At 41.6% G+C, this 22,425-nt stretch overlaps 1 protein-coding gene across 5 annotated transcripts in view; it reads right to left on the bottom strand.

Annotated features, from left to right (window-relative positions):
* The window catches only part of CENPK (centromere protein K), a 173,983-nt gene that overhangs the window by 49,845 nt on the left and 101,713 nt on the right, over positions 1 to 22,425 (bottom strand). For all 5 annotated transcript variants that reach the window (XM_029576233.1, XM_029576261.1, XM_029576271.1 and 2 more), the window contains 3 exons: positions 17,177 to 17,259; positions 16,949 to 17,047; positions 4,329 to 4,464 (listed from right to left, as the gene is read on the bottom strand). In XM_029576233.1, coding sequence (XP_029432093.1) covers positions 4,329 to 4,464; positions 16,949 to 17,047; positions 17,177 to 17,259 — 318 coding nt within the window. The remainder of the gene's footprint in view (positions 1 to 4,328; positions 4,465 to 16,948; positions 17,048 to 17,176; positions 17,260 to 22,425) is intronic.

The following is a 22,425-nucleotide window of genomic DNA, read 5'->3' as shown; positions in this document are numbered from 1 at the left end:
GTGACCGCTACCAAAAATATGACCTTCCAGGTCAGGTACTTCAGGTCACAGGTATGCAGCGGCTCAAAAGGAGCTTTCATCAGCTGAGGTCCCAAGACATAGTGGGAGATCTTAGGAGAAGCTTCAACTGATGCAGGCCCTGCATGAAACGTACAACTATAGGCTGTACAGAGATGGACATACCATCTACACCATGGCGGTATGCGCCAATTGCACTCAGATGAACTCTAATGGAGTTGGTTTTCAATCCAGCCTCCGATAGGTGTAGGAGGTAGTCAAGCAGTTTTTGTGTGGGGCAGGAGAACATATCTAGGGCCTTCTGGAAGTCATCAGGACCTGAGACACATCCTCAGAGAGATTGAGCGGCTGCAAAATTAACCTCTTAACATCCAAGCTGTGAGTGAGAGGGCCTGGAGGTTGGGATGCCGCAGCCTGCCCTGATCTTTGCATGTTGAGATCTGGGAAAGTCCCCAGACTGATTGGTCTCCAGATGGACAACTCCCAAAGGAGTGGAAACCAGATCTGTTTTGGCCAATCAAGCATGAGGATCATAGTCCCTCAGTCCTTGCAATGCTTCAATAGAGTCTTTGTTACCAGAGGAATCTGAGGATTCGTGTACAGAAGACTCTTGCCCCAATGGTGGGCAAAGGCTTCCGAGGCTGGTTCGCAGTCTCACATGTATAGGGAGCACAACTGAGTTACCTTCCTGTTGCAGGAGGATGCAAACAAGTCCATATCTATGTTTCCTCAGAGGCGGAAGATCTGGTTTACCACCCCCAGTCCAGAGACCACTCATGGGATCTGAAGGCATGCTATCAATGTTCTCCGTTCCGGCCAGATACATGACCGTGAGTACCATCCCATGGGCAGAACCCAGGACCAGATCTGCACCACTTCCTAGCATGGGAGGTATGCCCCTGTGCCTCCCTGCTTGTTCACATACCATATCGCTACTTGGCTGTCTGTTTGGATTAGGACAATTTTGTTGGACAGCCGATCTCTGAAAGCACACAGTGTGTACCTGATTGCTGGAAGCTCCAGAAAGTTGATTTGACACCGTGCTTCCTGGACAGACTATAGACCCTGGGTACAGAGCCCTCTACCTTAGCTCCCCGCCCCAGAGTGGGCGCATCCATGGTTAGGACAATTTGGGTAGGGGGATTTTGGAAAGATATTCCCCATTGCAAATTAGAGAGAACCCGCCACCAGGACAGAGTCCTGGAGAGTCGGAGTGACTCGGATGTGAGCCTGGAGGCTCTGCATTGCCTGGCGCCACTGCGACTTCAGGGTCCACTGGGCTCTGCACATGTGTAAGCGTGCCAAGGGAGTAACATGGACATGTGCGGCCATGTGGCCCAACAGCCTCAACATGTGCCGAACTGAAACCTGCTGGCTCTGTTGATTCACTGCCGCTATGGACACCAAGGAAGGCATTTTCCTGAGCTGTGTCTAGCAGGGCTCCTATGAAGTCCAATTAAGGTGACAAGCTGAGGTGGGACTTCAGGTAGTTGATGATGAACCCTAGTGATTCCAACACCCAGATGGTCAAACACATGGACTGATTGGCCCCTGCCCAAGAGGTGCTCTTGAGCAGCCAATTGTCCAAATAAGAGGAAAACATGCATTCCCAGCCTGCAGAGGTGCACCCCCACCATGTCCAGGCATTTTGCAAAGACACGTGGGGCTGATGCTAGCCTGAACAGCAACACTCTGTACTGGAAGTGCTGTTTTCCCACCACAAATCTGAGATACTTCCTATGACTTGGGAAGATCTCAATGTAAGTGTTTGCTTCCTTTAAATTGAGGAAGCACAGCCAGTCCCCTTTTTGCAGGAGGGGAATCAGAGTGCCCAGGAAAACCATATTGAACTTTTCTTTTTTGAGAAACTTGTTCAAGGCCCTCAGGTCTAGGATGGGACAGAGTCCCCATGTTTTCTTTGTCTTGGTGGGACAGGTTTCACCGCTCTGGCTGAGGATGGAGAGCTCCCTGAACGGTACCTCCTGTTGCATTATTGGCCCCTAAAACAGGCACGGAGGACAATTCGGCGGGACATCCAATAGGTTCAATTGGTGCCCTTGACAGATGATAGATAGAAAAATTATGAACTGGTCTGAGATTATATTGGGCCACCAATCTGCAAAGAACCATAGCCTGCCCCGACTGGTGGGTCCAACGTCTCAAGTATAAGTGGCTTGCTCATGCTCCCTACGATCTAGTCAAAACCCTGTCCCAGGATTTGGCTGGGGCTTGGGAGTTCTCTGCTGCCTAGGACAGCCACGTGACCTCACCCTCTGCGAATGGGAACGAAGGGCCGGAGGACAGTACTTCCTCTGGTGGTAGAAAGACTTCCTCTGACCCTGCCTCACAGATCTCCTGGCTGAGGAGGATGGGTCTGAAGTGCTGGTGGAGAGTTGCTGGAGGGTCTCATGGTGATCCCGCAACCGGGCCACCACATCCCTCACCTTATCTCCAAAGAGATTCTCTCTTGTACACGGCAAGTCTTTCCTGTATTTCCGATCGGAGATCAGAGGCCCGCAGCCATGCCATTCTGCAGGCACCGATCCCCACTGTAGAGACTCTCGATGCCATCTCGAAAACTACTTAGGTTGAATGAATCTTGTGTTTTCCACACTCCAGGCACTGACACACCAGCGATAAGAAGGTGTCTTGCTTCTGTTGAGGCAGCCGCTCGTCCGCCTCCTGCACCTGCTTCCAAAGGCTGCGCAAGTATTGGCTCATGTAGATCTGGTAAGAGGCGATACGGGCAATGAGCATGGCCCTTGGAATACTTTCCTCCCAAGAGCATCCATCGCTCTGTAATCCTTCCCTGGGGGCGCCGAGCTCTTGGTCCTCTTGAGAACGGATTCTATCACTACCGATTGTGTGACAGCTAACACTTCTCGAATCCGGTAGCCTGTTGGGCAAGGTAAACCCCATCCACCTTTCTGTTAACAAGAGGGACCATGAGGGGGTGTTCCCAGATCCTCAGCAGCAACTTCTGAAAGATCTTGTGCACTGGGATCATCATGATTTCTTTAGGAGCCTCCACGAACTAGAGGATTTCCAGCGTCTTGTACCTAGTATCCTCCTCCGTCATCAATTGAAAAGGGATGGCCTCAGCCATCGCCCGCACAATACCTGCAAAGGTCAAGTCCTCTAGTGGAGACTTCCTTTGTTCCTCTGGAGTAGATGGCTCTGAAGGGAGACCCTCCAAGTCCTTGGAGGAAGATTCTGCAGCGGTGTCTATCAGTGCGGCTCCAAGGTCCATCAGTGCAGATGCTGCCGATGCAGATGTCGATGACTTGAACTTTCTCGACTGAAGAGTAGAATGCGACATCCCCTTAGGGGTCGTCTGGGCGCACAAGTGGCAACCCTGGACATCGTGTGATGCTCCCAGGCAGAGGACACACACACCTCATGGGGGTCCATGATGGACATGGTCCTTGGGCACTGGGGGCATTGACAGAAACCAGATGAGGCAATGATGAATGAAAAGAAGGGGAAAAAACGAGAGACGCGATGAGGGACGCCACGGGGGGGAACGGAAGCAAAAATAAACTTACCAAACCACCAAAACCCTTACTGAGGAGTCTATGGGGAAACAAGAGGAGCCCGGCATCGATGAAACATGCAAAAACTGAAAAATAACTTTGTGAAAACATTTTCCAAAGCAATTTCCTGAAGAAAAGCCAAGAGCTCACTTAACCGCAAGGCAAAAGCTCCGTGGACAAAAAGAGACTGAAGAGGGGACCCTGCGAGGACGCATGGTTTAGGGTATGCTGAGCATGCTCAAAGTGCACAGTCAAAGTTCTAGAAACTCTGACATGTTTTCCATGCTGGGCTCCATCCGATGATGTCACCCATGGGTGAGCACTACCATCCTGCTTTTTCTAGGAGAGACATAGTAATCATGCTGAGATAAAAACCAAATGGTTCGTCCAGTCTGCCCAGCAATTTGTTTATTATATTAACTGCTGCTCCATGTAGATTACCCCCTCAGTATTACAACCAAAGTGATGCCCTATATAAATCACAGTACTAAAGAATATGCTCTTTTCAAAAAGGTATTTTGTCATTCATTAATATTTACTTTTGTTTGATCTTTACAGAATCTCCAAAAATTATCATATTTACAGACTGAAAAACTCAATACCTTCCTCAACTAGGGAACAACAAAATCCCTACATCTGGAATGCTTTTAATTTCTATCATGCATAAACTCTGGTATCATATGTACATATTAATCTATACATTTCTCTTTTTCTTTTTATCCATAGAAATGCAAATACATATATTCTCCTTCCCCTGAATTTGGTAGCCAAACTTACTTTTTTCTTCTTATTGATGTTTCCTTGTTCTTCTGGGAGGGGGAAATGTTCTTCCAGAAACTCACCCAGAGCTCTCAGAAGTTCTTCCTCATATCTCCTGATTTTCACAATTTTCTTATTTAGCTCTTGAATTAGTCTATTAAAAAAAACAAAAAATACAGTAAGAAACTCCATGAAACTGTGAAACATAGTGGTACCATGTCACACATCGCTATAGTACAATTTAGTCTTACCTGCTAACTTTCTTTCCTTGAGTCCTGCAAGACCAGTCCAGACAAGGAGGTTATATTCCCTTACCAGCAGATGGAGGCCGAAAACAATATCACACTATATAGGATCCCATGCTTACCTCAAGCTGAGAGTATTTCTGTAACAAACTCATAACAAAACTTCTCCCCATGCACCTATCAATCAGGGGGCTTCATCAGGATAGAAATAACAGCAATCCACTCAAATCTTGGGAGACCAGCTAACAAGAAGCCGGACAGGATTCCTAAATTGTAAGGTATAAAACTATATACTAGCAACTACAAATATCAGTGATTTAATATGTTACTAAACAAACTCTGGTGTCCGGTATCCCTTCACGGGGTCTCAACCATTCACTGGATAAGACTCCAGCAAGAACAGGTACTGTTTTTGTTCTGAACGTATAAATTTGTGCCCTTGCCGTTCTCTATTTTTTCAGTTTTTACTGTCCTTCAAAGAAAATGTCACACACGCAATAATAGCAATTTTTCACGCTTATGTGCTGAATCAAAATAACTAAAGGTCACTGTCCCAGGTCAACTCTCCTATATGAAGCAATGCAACAACTCATATACGTTTTTTAAGGGTTCGGGGCAATAGGGGAGGGTCCGAAGCTGGCAAGGGTGTATTTGACAGTTAAGGAAGATAGTGGGGGTGGGGGGCGGCAGTCATCATTTCAACTCGATGAGAGCGGGGAGGGGGGAAGATTCACAGCAGGCATCAAAGTGATGTGAGATAGGGAGTGTAAGGCCCTATGGTCTCTGTAAAAATTGATGATAGGCATGGGAAAAAATAAGACCACAGGGCCCTGTACTTCAGTTGTTTTTGAAAAGTTTCCCAGCACTACTTACCCAGATATCTTTTGAAAGTATCCAGGTAAGTAGCCAATTATCCAGCCATAAGAGGATGGATATTCTAGAAACGTAAATCGGCTAAATTCAAACATAGCCAGTTAGGTTTTTAAGTTATCTGGCTACATGTAGTCAGATAAATTTAAGCAGGTATATTCAGTCAGTCATTTATCCAGCTGAGTATATAGAACTAGTCATCTGGCAATCAGTAGTCAAATAACTTCTCAGCTAAATGGCCAACTTAATATTGGCCTCTATATTTTATATTTTATTTATTTATTTATTTAAAATTTTTATATACCGGCATTCATGATACAATCACATCATGCCGGTTTACATAGAACAGGGGTGTACAAAGAACAAATGAGTAACCTATTAGTGAGGAGGAAGCAGTTACAAATAACAAGGTACTAGAACTGGGAGTAGAGAAGAAAGGGAGAGGATAACATTAGATAAAGATATTTACATTAAATTAACATTTTTACAATGGGAGGTAGTTCAACAGGCTGCAAGGGTTAATCAATGTCCGGGAATGCTTTTTTGAACAGCCAGGTCTTAAGTCATCAACTGTTTTGAAATATTCTTTTTATTAGTTTAGTTTACTCATTGTTATGATTGATGATTTATATCACTTGATTTTGTTTTATGAAGAATGATGATATTTCTGTTTTTGCATTATTGCACTGCATGTAAGTCTGGCTTTTAGTGGTTTCCAGTTCAGTATTTTGTCTGCACCTTTCTTTTTATACTTTATGGGCTTTTAACTCTTATTTGGTGAGGGTCTGTCTGTGTTCAGCATTTGTGACAGAGGTGAGGTAGTCTGCTAGCTGGGAAAAAGTCTTGTACCTCTTGGTTTGAAGGTCTTGCTGATTTTGTTAGAGGCTGGGATCCTTGATTGAAGGGGCTCCTAAGGTACTAAAAAGGATTGTGCGTAAGTCTTCAAAGGAAGAGCTCAATAACCCACAATCCAGTGGGAGGGCTGAGAGGAGAGGATCACCTTGCTGGTGGCTGGAAAGAATCAGTTAAGTACTGCTTGGAGAAATTTTTAAAACTTAAAAGCATTGGGGAGAAGTTAACTATCGGGGTATATTATTTATTTTAAAAATTTTTGTATACCGCGAAATAGCCAGGATCTGGCCGTCTAGGCGGTTTACAGGGAACATACATAATTTAAAATATTTAACAAAATCAAACAAATACTGTTCATTAAAACAGTACACAATCAAAACAAAATTAATATAACATGCAGTATAGTCTAACACTGCAATTCACAATAATATAATGAAAAAGCCATCCAAAAATGATATTGGTAAAAGAACAAAAACAGTTAAAACAAGGTTTAAAACTGGACATTCTATGATATTACCTTAAACCAGAAGCATAGTGTAAAATTAAATAGTACTGGAATTGGATGAAATTAATGTTCGAGAGAGTAGACTGAGATATTATCTCTTATTGGATTATTTTATAATTGCAAAAATCAATTATTCAGATTGTAAGCGCATTTATAAAAATAAGTCTTTAACAGTTTTTTGAATTCTTGTTTATTATGTGATAATCTAATATAGTCAGGTATTGAATTCCAAAGTCGTGGTCCAGCCACTGAAAAGGCTCTTTCTTGAGTTATATTGAGTCTTGCATTTCTTACTGAAGGTACCTCTAAAATACATTTATCTAAGGATCGCAATTGTCTGGATGGTTTATAAATTCTGAGCAGCGAGCATAACCATACATAGTTTTCATTATATATTAAACCATGAATTATTGTTAAAATTTTGTAAGAAATCCTGTATGGTACCGGGAGCCAATGAAGTTGTTGTAGAGATAATGATATATGATCACTTCGAGTCAAGTTGTATAGTATACGTGCAGTGGAGTTTTGGATCAATTGAAGCGGTCGAATAGAGGAATAAGGAAGACCTAGATATAGTGCATTACAGTAGTCTAAGCTTGACAATATTAAAAGCTTGAACTACAGATCTAAAGTCAGATGGAAATAGAAAAGGTTTCAAGTTCTTTAGCATGTGGAGTTTGAAATATGATTTTTTAACTATGGCTGATATGTTATTTGTCATTGTGAGTTTTGAATCAATTATATTACCTAAGTTTTTTGCATGTGTTTTTATTGGTATTGGTGTATCTTCAAAAATGAAATTATTTGGGGGCTGAAATATAGAATCTGGAACTGATGATATAAAAATGATTTCTGTTTTTGAAGCATTTAATTTGTTGTGTGACATCCATTTCTTTATAGTTGAGAGATACAGGTGTAGAAGTGAGAAAGTTTGAGTCCAGGAATTAGTATATGGTACAATGAATTGTATGTCATCTGCTTAAATTTTAAAAGATATATTTAGACCTGCTAATAGATGACAAAGAGGAAGAAGGTAGATGTTAAACAGAAATGCCGAGAGAGCTGGTCTTTGTGGGACTCCCGACTTGGTAGAGTACCAGTCAGACTTATGGTTGCCAATAATTATTCTTTGTGGTCTATCAGATATAAATGTAACAAACCAGTTTAATACTGTATTATTGATTCCTATTTGTTTTAAAGTTGATATTAAGATTTCATGGTTTAGCATATCAAATGTCGCTGAGATGTCGAGAAAAATCATTAGATAATCTTTGTTTGTATCAAAGCCTCTAATGATTGTATCAAATGTTGATAAAAGAAGAGTTTCTGTACTATGACCCTTTCTGAACCCATGTTGGTTGGCATGTAGGATATGATTATCTTCGATGTGTTCTGATAACTGGTGTAGAACTATAGATTCAATAATTTTAGCTATTGTTGGAAGTGTGGCTATTGGACGGTAATTTGAAATTTCCAAAGGGTCTTTATTTTTTACTTTGGGTATTGGTAGAATAGACTTTTTTTTAAGAAAATCTGGAAATATGCCTTGGGATAATGATGCGTTTACTATATTGGTAATGGAATTTGCGATGTCGATTCTTATGTTTTTTAATATATATCCAGGACATGGATTAAATGGACTATTTGAAGGTTTTGATTTAGCTAATATTGTTGTTAATATATCGTTTGTAACTGGATGAAATTCAGAAAAAGAATAATCAATTTGAGGTAAGTTTGATTTTGGAATTGGAAGTGTATTGAATTCTTCTGATATATTTTCTATTTTCATTCTGAAGTGTGTAGCTATTTTATTACATAAATCATTTAGTGTGTTTACATCATTCAGTGTGTTTGTGTGTTTTGTTTTAAAAAGATAGTCAGAAAGGCAGGCAACAAACAGAAGTTTGTGCATTTGTATTTCCCAACCCTCCCACCCACCCCTAGCTCATCCTTTAATTTATAGGCAGGTGTCACTTTCACACTTTAAAAAAAAAAAAATCTGCCTTTTAACTTAAATTCAGAAATTCCCCACACCTTATCAAGAGTTTGATCATTCCCTTGTAGGTCACTACCAGATATATAGTGAATACATTAATACATTTAAAGGACCCTAACTGTATGTATTCCTACTCCCATAGTAGCATATAACCAAACTAGGAACTGAACAAATTTGAGATGAAGGTAGCAGTCCAGCAGCAAGAGGGGGGCCTCCCAGTCTTTCGCATCGAGTGTCACATGTATGATTTTTTACCCGCCGATGAGAAATTTGTACATGTGCATTCGATACAAAGATCTCCTGTCTCTCAGAGAACAAGTCCGATCTCTGGAAGCTAGAATGGCAGACCTGGAAGAGCTGAGGCAGACAGAGAAGTATATAGTGAGACCTTCAGGGACATTGTAGTAGCCCTGGTGCTGCCTTGGAGAAGGAAGGTCTCATGATCGGACAGCATCAACCTGGTGCAGCAGGAAATGATCCTGTAGCAAGGACCCGCTCTCCAGGTGGTGCATTGTCTTCTCGCATCAAGGATGTCTCTCCCAGGGCTACTGCCCAGGAGGGAAGGGTTAGGTCGGCCATCACAATTGATGATTCAATTATTAGGAATGAAGTCAGCTGGATGCTGGTGGGCATGAGCCTAATCAGGTGGAATTACATAAAACTCCCATACATTGTCCAATAGCACATCACGTAAATGAGATTTAAATATTTATTATCAAAATTGTTACATAAGAACATACATGACACACCACACACTCATACCCATTTATTCAATAAAACAATGTCTTTACCATTAACACACCATTTGTATACACTTGAAAATACAAACAAATGTTCAACATGTACAATAAACCTATAAAAGTTATTACCACATCATTAATACAAATATACTACCCCACTGTTTTCTGCAATAACTTACATTATTTAAACTGTTACATATACTAAACAATTAACTGTTACATAACTTATTATTGGCATTTAATCCTTCAATATCCCCTCTTTTTTATTGTTGTTTACTGAGTGCCAAGCAATTAACTATTATCATTAGTAGCTATTTCTACGTAAATCCTTCTATATCCCCTCTTTCATTTGCTGCTCCTTCTATGCTGCTGGAGAAATCATTTGGAAGTGTCGCATCGATTCCGCTGCTTCAACGTTGCATATGCTGTAAGGACCCCAAGGGGCAGTATTCTTTGAAGTTGATGGGTCGTTACAGCAAATGCAACGTTGAAGCAGCGGAATCGATGTGACACTTCCAAATGATTTCTCCAGCAGCATAGAAGGAGCAGCAAATGAAAAAGAGGGGATTATAGAAGGATTTACGTATAAAATAACTACTAATGATAATAGTTAATTGCATGGCACGCAATTAAACAACAATAAAAAAGAGGGGATATTGAACGATTAAATGCCAATGATAACAGTTATGTATCAGTTAATTGTTTGGTATATGTAACAGTTTAAATAATGTACGTATTATCACAGAAAAACAGTGGGGTAGTGTATTTGTATAATTATTAATGATGTGGTAATACCTTTTATAGGTTTATTGTACATGTTGAACATTTGTTTGTATTTTCAAGTGTATACAAATGGTGTGTTAATGGTAAAGACATTGTTTTATTGAATGAATGGGTATGAGTGTGTGGTGTGTCATGTATGTTCTTATGTAACAATTTTGATAATAAATATTTAATTCATTTACATGATGTGGTGTTGGTGGGCATGAGCATCATCTGGTAACACGCCTACCTGGTGCGAAGGTGGAGGACCTCACATTCACCTAGATAGGATTTTAGACAGTGCTGGGGAGGAGCCGGCTGTCATAGAACATGTGGGCACCAACAGCATAGGAAAATATGGGAGGGAGGTTCTGGAAGCCAAATTTAGGCTCTTAGGTAGAAAGCTGAAATCTAGAACCTCAAGGGTAGCATTCTCTGAAATGCTCCCTGTTCCACGTGCAGGTCCTCCGAGGCAGGAAGAGCTTCAGTCTCAATGTGTTGATGAGACGATGGTGCAAGGAAGAAGGGAGAGTCCTTTCCAAAGGGATGGGCTTCACCTTAACCAAGGTGGAACCAGGCTGCTGGCGCTAACCTTTATAAAGGAGATAGAGCAACTATTAAACTAGAACAAAGGGGAAAGCAGACAGTCGCTCAGCAGTGCATGGTTCGGAGGGAGGTATCTTCGAAGGATACTAATGAAGCATTAGATTTAGGGGATCCCAACAGAGAGGTTCCAAAAATAAGAAAAGTAGTCCAAATGCTCATAATTAAAAACTTACCTCAGCTAAAAGATTCCAATTTATCCCTATCAACTGAAAAGAAGAAAGTAAATACAAACAAAAAACAAATTTTGAAATGTTTGTATGCTAATGCCAGCAATCTAAGAAGTAAGATGGAAGAATTAGAGTGTATAGCAGTGAATGATGACAGACAATTGACACCTCAGAGACATGGTGGAAAGATGATAACCAATGGGATAGTGCTATACTAGGGTACAAATTATATCGCAATAATAGAGAGGAGCATCTTGGTGGCAGGGTGACACTAAGTCCGGGATGACAGAGTCTAACAGGATAAAAATCCTGCATGAGACTAAATGCACAATCAAATCTTTATGGGTAGAAATCCCTTTTGTGTTGGGGAAAAGAGTATAGTGATAGGAGTATACTACTATCCACCTGGCCAAGATGGTGAGATGGACAGTGAAATGCTAAGAGAAATTAGGTAAGATAACCAAATTGGTAGTGCAGTAATAATAGGAGATTTCAATAACCCCAATATTGACTGGGTAAGTAAAACATCAGGACCTGCTAGAGCAATAAAGTTCCTGGATGGAATAAATGACAGTTTTATGGAGCAATTGGTTCAGGAACAGACAAGAGAAGGAGCAATTTTAAATCTAATTCTCAGTGGAGTGCAGGATTTGGTGAGAGAGGTAACGGTGGTGGGGCCGCTTGGCAATAGTGATCATAATATGATCAAATTTTAATTAATGACAGAAAGGGGGGACAGTAAGTAAATCCATGGCTCTAATGCTAAACTTTCAAAAAGGAAACTATAATAAAATGAGAAAAATAGTTAAAAAAAACCTGAAAGGTGAGGCTACGAAGGTAAAAAGTGTCCAACAGGTGTGGACATTGTTAAAAAATACCATCTTAGAAGCACAGTGCAGATATATTCCATGCATTAAGAAAATTGAAAGGAAGGCAAAACTATTACTGGCATGGTTAAAAGATGAGGTGAAAGAGGCTATTTTAGCCAAAAGATCTTCATTCAAAAATTGGAAATAGGATCCATCAGAAGAAAATCAGATAAGCATTGGCAAGTTAAATGTAAGACATTGATAAGACAGGCTAAGATAAAATTTGAAAAGAAGTTGGCTGTAGAGGCAAAAACTCACAATAAAAACATTTTAAAATATATCCAAAGCAGAAAGCCTGTGAGGGAGTCAGTTGGACCGCTGGATGATCAAGGGGTTAAATGGGCACTTAGAGAAGATAAGGCCATCGCGGAAAGATTAAATGATTTATTTGCTTCGGTGTTTACTAAAGAGGATGTTGGAGAGATACCCATTCCGGAGAAAGTTTTCATGGGTGATTATTCAGATCAACTGAAGCAAATCATGGTGAATCTGGAAGATGTGGTAGGCCTGATTGATAAACTGAAGAGTAGTAAATCACCTGGACCAGATTATATATACCCCAGGGTTCTGAAAGAACTAAAAATGAAATTTCAGACCTATTTCAATTAATTTGTTATCTATCATTAAAATCATCTGATGTACCTAAAGATTGGAAGATGGCTAATGTAACCCTATATTTAAAAAGGTATCCAGAGGCGATCCGGCAAACTAAAGACCGGTGAGCCTGACGTCAGTGCCAAGAAAAACTGTGGAAATGTATAAAGAATAAAATCACAAAACATTTAGATAGACAGGGTTTGATGGGACACAGCCAACACGGATTTACCCAAAGGAAGTCTTGCCTCAGAAATCGCCTACATTTTTTTGAAGGGGTGAATTAACATGTGGACAATGGTGAACTGGTAGATGTGGTATATTTGGATTTTCAGAAGGCGTTTGTCAAAGTCCCACATGAGAGGCTTTTAAGAAAACTAAAAAGTCATGGAATAGGAGGCAATGTCCTTTTGTGGATTGCAAGCTAATTAAAAGACAGGAATCAGAGAGTAGGATTAATGGTCAGTTTTCACAGTAGAACAAAGTAAACAGTGGAGTGCCTCAGGGATCTGTACTTGGACCGGTGCTTTTTAATATATTTATAAATGATCCGGAAAGGGGTACAACAAATGAGGTGATCAAATTTGCAGATGACACAAAAATATGTAGATTAGTTAAATCTCAAGTGGATTGTGATGAATTGAAGGAGGACCTTGCGAGGCTGGAAGATTGGGCTTCCAAATGGGAGATGAAGTTTAACATGGACAGGTACATAATCAAGCATATAGGGAAAAATAACCCTTGCTGTAGTTACACAGTGTTAGGATCTATTTTAGGAGTTACCACCCAGGAAAGAGATCTAGGCAGCTTAGTGGATAATTTTATGGTTTTGAGGTGTTTGAGTGGAGTCTTGAGTACTGTGGAGATGATCACGCCCACAGGGAGGAGCCCTGTGGGGAGCCACAGTACTGGGCTAAACTCAGACACACAAACACAGAGATTGCCTTTTATTGTACAGCTACTGTGTTCCACCAGAGGTGGCAGTAGTGAGGTAATCCAGAGATAGCAGTCCAGGTATCCTCGGAGGAGACCCATCTCACAAAGATAGTATAGGGAGATCTGGTTGTAGGTTCCCAGCGCAGCAGAGCTGTAGATGAGACAGACTGGCAAAGTTAGATTACTCACAAACGGGCCGATACAGTACAGTGCGCTCCGACGGAGTGCACTGTTAACCCGCCATTGGACGCGCATTTTCCCTTACCCCTTATTCAGTAAGGGACCGAAAACGCGCATCCAATCCCCCGAACCTAATAGCGCCCGCAACATGCAAATGCATGTTGATGGCCCTATTAGGTATTCCCACGCGATTCAGAAAACAAAATGTGCAGCCAAGCCGCAAATTTTGCTTTCAGAAATTAGCGCCTACCCAAAGGTAGGCGCTAATTTCTTCGGGCACCGGGAAAGCGCACAGAAAAGCACTTATCTCATGGCGATATTAAGTCGGAGGTCCCGAAACTTTCCAAAAGTAAAAAAATAAATAAATTTGAAGTCGGCCCGCGGCTGTCGGGTCGAAAACCGGACGCTCAACTTTACCGGTGTCCGGTTTCTGAGCCCGTGGCTGTCAGTGGGCTCGAGAACCGACGCCAGCAAAATTGAGCGTTGGCTGTCAAACCCCCTGACAGCCGCCACTCCGGTTCAAAAGGAGGCACTAGGGACGCGCTAGTGTCCCTAGCGCCTCCTTTTACCTGGTTTTACCGCTGGGTCTAATTAGCATACTGAATCGCGCGCACAGGAGAGCGCTCTCCCGCGGACTTTACTGAATCGACCCGAAAGTTCGTAGCTGTATAGGTGGCGATTCCAGCAGGCAGAAGTAGTTGGTTCCAAGCACCGAGGCAGGGAGAGCAGGCCCTCGAGGAGTGAGTACCTGATCCCAGTAAGGCACCTGAAAGAAAGCAAAGGGCCCCCGAGGAGCGGGTACCCAGGTTAGAGAATTACCCCGAAGGGCAGAGAGAGCTTCCAGTGGCAGCAAGGAAGCGGTAGAGTAGCTCAGACCGGAGGCAATCCAATCCATTCACGATCTTTGCTAACTCAATTAGCTAGCAACGAAGGGCAGGCTAAATACCCGGATGGCGTGACGTCACTCGAGGGGGACGCCCCCGAGGTTCCCGCCATGACTTGGATAAAGACGTGAGTGGCATGTGCGCACGCACTCTAGGAGGCCCTTAGGAGAAACATGGCATGAGGTTTTGCCATAGCCGTTCCAGGGTCGCCGGAGAGAGCAGCTTGCAGACGCGGCGATAGCCATCTTGTAGCAGCGATGAAGACACACATCAGACAGCTTTCATGGCAGGCAGGAAAAGGGACTTGAGCACACCTCAGCGCCCTCTTTTATTGTACATTCATACAAAGGCAGATGATGTGTCATTACATGATTGGCTACTTTCCCCATAGCAACAGACGAGTCTCTACACTATTGGCTTGGCTCAGGGGGTGTGCACGGATCATTTCATTGGCTGCTGAATTCTATACCTCCTGTCTTTGTCCTGCCTCTGACTAGGGAAAACCCAGCCCTTCTTTCAGGCTATCAGGGTTAATTATAAGCCAGAGAAATACATGAAGTCAGGTATCCTCTCCTAGGCAGAGAGGCTTAAGCACAAGTGATGCTTTTATTCAGGCAAAGGTCAGGGAGAAGGGAAGTTAGTGTTTAACCCTGATGAAATGGCTTGCTGGCAAAGCTTATAATTCCCACACATCTTCCCAAGGCTAGCGGAGAGAGCAGAAAAAAAGGTGAGGCACAAAGGTCGAAGCCATTTGAGACCGACGGACGCAACAGATAATACATTGAATATGCTGTGGTGGTCAAAAAATCAAACAATTTTAGGAATTATTAGAAGGGAATGGCAAATAAAACAGTGGATGTCATTATTCCTTTGTATCGCTCCATGGTGAGACCACACTTTGAATACTGTGTACAATTCTGGTCGCCACATCTCAAAAAAGATATAGTTGCACTTGATAAAGTGCAGAGAAGGGCAGCCAAAATAATAAGGGTCATGGATCAGCTCCCCTATGAGGAAAGGCTAAAGAAGTTAGGGCTGTTCAGTTTGTAGAAGAGATGACTGACAGAGGTCTAGCAAATAATGAAAGGACTTGGACAAGTTAATCTAAATTGTTTATTTACTCTCTCAGATAACAGAAGGACTAGGGGGTACTCCATGAAATTAGCAAGTAGCTCATTTAAAACAAAATCGTAGAAAATTATTTTTTTTACTTAGCGCATAGTTAAGCTCTGGAATTCATTGCCAGAGGATACGGTTACAGCAGGTAGTGTAACTGGGTTTAAAAAGGTCTGGATAAATTCCTAGAGGAAAAATCCATAAACCATTATGGTAATTAATAAGCAATAGTAGCTTGTGATTTTCCTCTGCCAGGCCAAGATCTGATTCCAGAAATATATGTATGCTACCCTATCATCTGCTGGAAGCAGATAATCAAAAAATAATTGCAGGCTGCAGTAAGCACATGACTCTATATAGTGTAACATCAGTAAACCAGTTGCTCTCTGCCTCATTTGCTGGTAGGGGAGTATAACCCGCTTGTCTGGACTGGTATGGCGAGAAGATAAGGAAACTTTGTGACAAATACACACAGCAGCAGACATTACCATAAAAGAACCACCCAGACTAATAGAACTCCTGAGTGTAATCTGATTAAAATTAAGAAAGCAACTACCTGAAAACACCTGCTGCCGAAGGAGTTATTAGAAAAATCGGATTTAAAAAACTCTTAACCATCCATAAGCTTGAACTATTTTGAAATGACACAATAGCAGTAAGATTCAGCAAGTTTTCACTCAATGTGGGAGGAATTTGGCAGCTCATTAGAAAATGTACAATTTGGGTTGCTGAATGTGTATTTTTAGGAAAAAAATCTGTTTATTGAATAAAAGGGTACAACATGGTACAAAACATAATAGATATTGCACTGTCTGTATCTTTATGCAAATTATAACAATGATATGATATGATACAGAAACTAAACAAAGGAAAAAGACCTGGGTGGGTACAATAAAGGTATCACAATCTGGAAAGAAAAAAAATAAAAAAGTGATGCATTTGCTTCATTGAAAAATGTCTTGTATTTGCCCATGCAAATTCCATTTTAATTCAAGGGCTAGTTTGCTGAGTTTTAAGCTGACAAAGAAACAATAAAAAGGACATTTTATTAGATTGGCCCACTGCTACTCTTTCTTGCTCTGCAGTTGCTGCTTCAGTGTAACACCTTCCTCATTCCTAAGTAGGAGACTGGGTTGCAAATAGTGCACTGTTTCATTTCTTATTACAAATATTGTATACAATACTGCCTTGTATTGAGAGGAAATACAGATTTCATACAGAAGAAAACATGGCCTCATCCCAACCAGCAACGAAGAGCGATTAACTTTTTTTTTTCCAAGCATTAAAAAAACAAAATATAAAATCGGAACAAATACCTTTTCTCAGAAATCTCTACTACTTGATTTCTCAGTTCTTCTTGTCTTGCAGTAAGTGCTTCAACCAGCTGTTGCTGCTCCTCTAACCACTTTTGTTCTCTTTCAGCATGAAGACAAAATAAATATTTACCAAAAGAAAAGAAAAGATAACAACTTTCATACAACCAGTAAAACTGTCACTATAGGCAATTCTCAGAAGATGTTTTAATCCGAGAGTACATACTGTACCTTTGCAAATCGTCTTTCAATTTCTTATTCTTTGACTGAACACAAGTGCGTACCATTTCAAGTTCATGGTCTACTTTCTGTAACTACAACAGAGAAAAGTATGGATTATAAGAACACACATTATTCATTCTCTGGACATTAATCTAGTGTGTCCTGCCTGTTTAATAATCATAATGAAATAATCAGCAAAACAAGGTAGCATCCTTTGAAATAATTATAAAATGGTAGGAAGAATCATTTTGTTGCAGTTAACTGCTGAAAGTTCCAACCCATTCTACTATTCCAATATAATACTTGTGCAAAATTATCCAGGGGAGAAAGAGCAGCAGCATATTACAAAAGGCTGTCTTTCCTGGATGAAATCCAGTGCAGGATTTTGTGCTGACTGTAGATGCTCCTTAATTATCAGAAACATCTATAACCTGATTTAAAACAGCATTAAAATCAGCTCAGTATTCCAAAAAGAAAGGATTAAAATCTAAACAATATCAGATTTTGTTGGTTCCAAAATCAACTCTGCTCCAGAAACTGAAACCCATGTAGGAAGCTGATCTGGGGATCTGTTTCCCTGAAGACTGGATTACTTTGATTGGTAGAGCAATTTACTAAGTACCAAGATTCAGGAAAAAGGTTACAACATTTTCTGTTACTAGTATTATACTCCAGAGTCACAGTTTACGTTTGGATGGAATTGTGGAGCAAGGGAATCCTTTTTTTCATGTTTGGTGGTCCTGCCCAGTGATTCAGATATATTGGGGCAGAGATTATTTTATAGATATATAGAATCAACTCCCCTTATGGATTGTCATTTTCTTATTAAGCAATAAATTGAATAAGCATAAACCCAAACTTAATAGAAGTATTCAACTAATAGATCACTTGTTTATTGGTAGTTAGTCTTATCATTTACTCATGTTATTTGACGAATTATTGCTATCTATTTTATATTTTATATTTAATATTTAATGATTTACATTCTTTTGTTCTAAACTCTGTTTAATGTACACCTTACCCTTGTTTAATGTTCAATGTTTAATGTAACGCCTTACCAGCGACAGTTTTGTTCTATGGAAACCGACCTGATTCGATATTTTATATCGAGAATGTCGGTATTTAAAAACCCTAAATAAATAAATAAATAAATAAATAAATAAATAAATAAAGGCATACACTAGCATTTTATTGGAAATTGCCAAACACTGGCTCCAGTGTTTGGTATATTTACGTGGGAAAATCTATCTTTATGGTAAAAGAGAATTAATCTGATGCACTCATCTGGAAAGCCTTTTATTGATACAATACATGGAAATGTTCTCTCTACTATTAGAACTGATTTATCATGAACTTTTTTGAGGTTTTGGGTTTCCACTTTTTGGAGTATTACTTGGCCTTGAATAATGTTCTTTACATCTTTCCTCAGCTTGAGTCCTTAAAGTAGTGTGAGATTTTAGATAATGGAACTTGAAGCCTTAATAGATTTGATTTCTATTGTTGATGCTTTTGTTTGTGGTTGTGACTGCACCCAGGCTATACCACTGGGATCGGCTCTCTCAGAACCCCACCCATTCTCATGTGAAGTTCCACAAGGCTCCATTTTGTCATCCACCCTCTTCACATACTACTTCTATGCCAACAAAATCCAATTACTGATCCCACTCAATACAAATCAAGATGCAACCATAACCAATCTCAACAATTGTTTAGACAAAGTGGCATGCTGGCCATGTCAGAATAAGCTAAGTCTAAATCCAAAAAAGACAAAGATGCTATGGATTGGGAAACAAGAATCCAACCAGCTTCTCCCAATAGTGATCCTTGATAGAATAACATTAACCCTTAGCTCACATGTCCAGAGCTTGGGCTTCATCTTCAATTTCCAACTAACCATCAAACCGTAGATGCAAGCAGTGACCAAATCAGCCTTTTTCAACCTCCACCAACTCCCCCCTCCTCCAACTCCCCCTCCCCCCACCTGATGACACTGCCTTCCTAACTGCTTATCTACCCACTGTAATCTCATGGCTGGACTACTGGAACTCACTCTACACGAGAATCCTCAACACCCTCAACTGATGCCTGCAGCTTGTACAAAATGCTGCAGCCTACAATCAAAGTTCACAAATTTGATTACTTAGTACCTATTCTAAAGGCCCTAGCGCAAAGATTTACACATGGTTGGAGGTGCATTTTGGACACACTAGACCAGCAACTGATGCAATAAGGAGATTAGCGTGTACAAAGCGTACGCCTAAACAAACGCATAGCCAATAGTGCTCATCATGTGTAAATTACATGTAGATAAGGCTATTAGCTATAACCCCCCCCCCCCCCCCCCGCATGCAGAAAATCATTGGGTGCCCATTGCACACTTTTTACGCAGCAAATTTAACTCCATGCCGTGAGATTGAGGGAAGGTTGCAAAGGGCGAAAGAGCAACCCTCTCTCCTGGGTGAGATGCGAGGGATAGGTGCCCAGACTTTGCGGCGAACCTGCTGAAAGTTGTACAAGATATTCATGCCAAGGTTTTCTTGGCCATGCTGTGGCCATTAAGTCAATCCATGAGTCAAGGGCACAGGAGAAATTTTGAAAATACTGTCCTCTGTGGTTCCTCTGACTTAGTATCATCGAGATATTAAATCTACTGCTTGCAGTGTTTAAGAATAAAGATATAATGGTAATACTTGATACATAAAAAAAAATATAAATTCTGATTCACAATATACATGATTTCGCCCCTTGTTATTGTGTGTGCATTGGATAAAACAGATCTGAAGCAGGATAAAATAGACACTCATATTGAACGCAACTGTGGGCGCCCGATGAATTTGAGCCCTAGGGACACACAATTCTTCCCAAATGCATCCTTCTTACCACAGCAGCTCATTTAAATAGTGCATCGAATGCCCAGGAGATGTGGCCGTGCACCCGTTTTAATGCTAGTCTTATTGCATCAGCTCCCAAGGAAGGAAGAGAGTGCCTCAGGGACTGGTTCTGGAGCTTGTTCTATTCCATATTTTTGTGAGTGATATTGTGGAAGGTTTAGAAGGAAAGGTTTGTCTTTTTGCAAATGCCACTAAGATCTGCAACAGAATGGACATGCCTGGAGTAAAAGCAAATTTGCTTACTGTAAAAGGTGTTTTCAGACGATAACAGGATGAATTAAACCATGCTGAATGAATGATGTCATCAGGCAGCACTAGATGAAGCTGTCTCTCAAAACTTAAGCTTTTGGCCCTGCTGGGCATGATTGCTGGTTCCTGTGCAAAGGAGCATTCCAGAAGCCTCATCAGTTTGTATGCAAGAAAGATATGCAGAATATTTAAAAATGCTGTCCAGAGAGGAAGGGTGAGAAGCATAGCTAATTCATCCTGCTATCTACGGAAAACACCATTTATGGTAAGCAAACTTGCTTTTTCCATCCATAAGCAAGCTGAATTAGTCATGTTGCATGGGGAGTACATTTGGCCAGTAATCAAGTTGTGTTTTTCTTCTTTACATTTTTTTTTTGTTTTACAACCCAGACTCCTCTGTGGACAACACTACAGTCCTACTGCACTGTCCAATTTTGTCATTTCATTGAGGCAGTAGTGTGATGAGAAGGTGTGGACAGATGACAGAAAGCTGCATTACAAATGTCCTCAATGGGCACATTTTCTAAATGTGCAAGGGAAATCACTGTTGCACATACTTGATGCACTTTTATGGGGTGCGTCAGAGAAAGGGACCGAGAGAGTTCTTTTCGTGGCTGCTATTCCTAATTTATTAGGGTTGTATACATGAAAAGCTGAGTAGATTGTTTTTCGTTAACAATAGGCCCGTTTGCAGTCTAGAGAATGTAACTGCCTGCCCTGCTCATGTTTATGCGATAAGGGAATGTGGGAAGTATAATGAACCGATTTAAGTGGAATGCGGAGACCACCTTTGGTAAGAACTTCATATGAGTCCGCAGGACTACTTTGTCATGAAAGAATTGCAAGTATGGTGGAAAATGCACAAGAGCTTGTAGTTCACTCACACTTCTTGCTGAAGTGATTGCCATCAAGAAAACTACTTTCCATGACAGGAACATTAGCTCGGCTGTTTCCAAGGGTTCAAACAGTGCTCGCATTAACCTTTGCAGGACTATATTTACATCTCAAAGTACTGGAGGCTTTTGTAAGGAAAGTCCACAAGTGTAGAAGGCCTTTCAAAAATCGTGATATGAGCAGGTGTTGCGATATGGGACTTCCATCCATCAGGTGCTATGGCACTTAGGTATACGCAGATGGAAGAGGTTGCGAGACCGCTGCTGGAAAGGAAACAGTGGTAGTCCAGTAATAGACAAGGCTCACATCATTGGATCTAGGGAGCATACTTCATACCATCTGGTATAGCAGTTCCATTTAAAGGCATAGTTACTTTGTGTGGGTGGTTTTCTCGTTCAGACTAAGATGTGTTCGACATCCGAATGTTATGAAAGTGGACCCCTGTTTCGAGGTAGACAGCTACCGTCGAAGGGCGAGGCCGTTTGGACAGGAGAGACTTGACTGAAGGCTTCACCCTGGAAGCACGCAACCCCCCCCAGGAGGAGCCTGTAGGGGTCCGGCCGCTGGGACTTAGGCGACTCCTCTGAAGACTGTAGAAAGGTCTGGATGCAGGCGCCTCCTGCAGGTCGTGGGTTCCAGACGGCTGGCGCCTCCAGCAGGTCGTAGCAGTCTGAGGACAGAGTCGTAGAAGAATCCAAAGCCGGTCCGAGGTTCGATACACAGACGAGGTCCGAGTCCAGTCCAGGGTCTAAGCAGGAGAAGGGTCCAAAGCCGTACCAGGATCAAGCCAGGAGAAGGGTCCAACGCCGTACCAGGATCAAGCCAGGAGAAGACACGTCCACCAGTCCAGAAGTCAGGAGCCAAGAATCAATCCACGGAGCAGGGAAGCAGAGCGGGACGAAGAACCAGGAACAGAGAACACCGGTGCAAACTCAAACAGGAACCTCAATACCAAGGCAAGGTCTGAATGCTCAGACCTTGCCTTAAGTACCAGAAGCCAGGGGAGGAGACTCAGGAGGAGCCATGACGACTTCCTGTCATGGCTCCTTTAAGAGCAATCTTCAGCCGCGCACTTGACCCTAGGGGAAGCCATGGGGGCGGAGCCGAACCCCGAGGAGCCAGCCAGCCCGGCAATGCGGCAGCAGCCGCAGGGAGAAGCAGGAGAGCAGACTGCCCCGCCAGAGCCCTGAACGCCGTCAGGGTAATTATTTCTTCTGCACCCGC

Source organism: Rhinatrema bivittatum, chromosome 1, assembly GCF_901001135.1.
Source record: "Rhinatrema bivittatum chromosome 1, aRhiBiv1.1, whole genome shotgun sequence".
Lineage (NCBI taxonomy): Eukaryota > Metazoa > Chordata > Amphibia > Gymnophiona > Rhinatrematidae > Rhinatrema > Rhinatrema bivittatum.
This window is presented reverse-complemented; position numbering and strand designations above follow the sequence as displayed.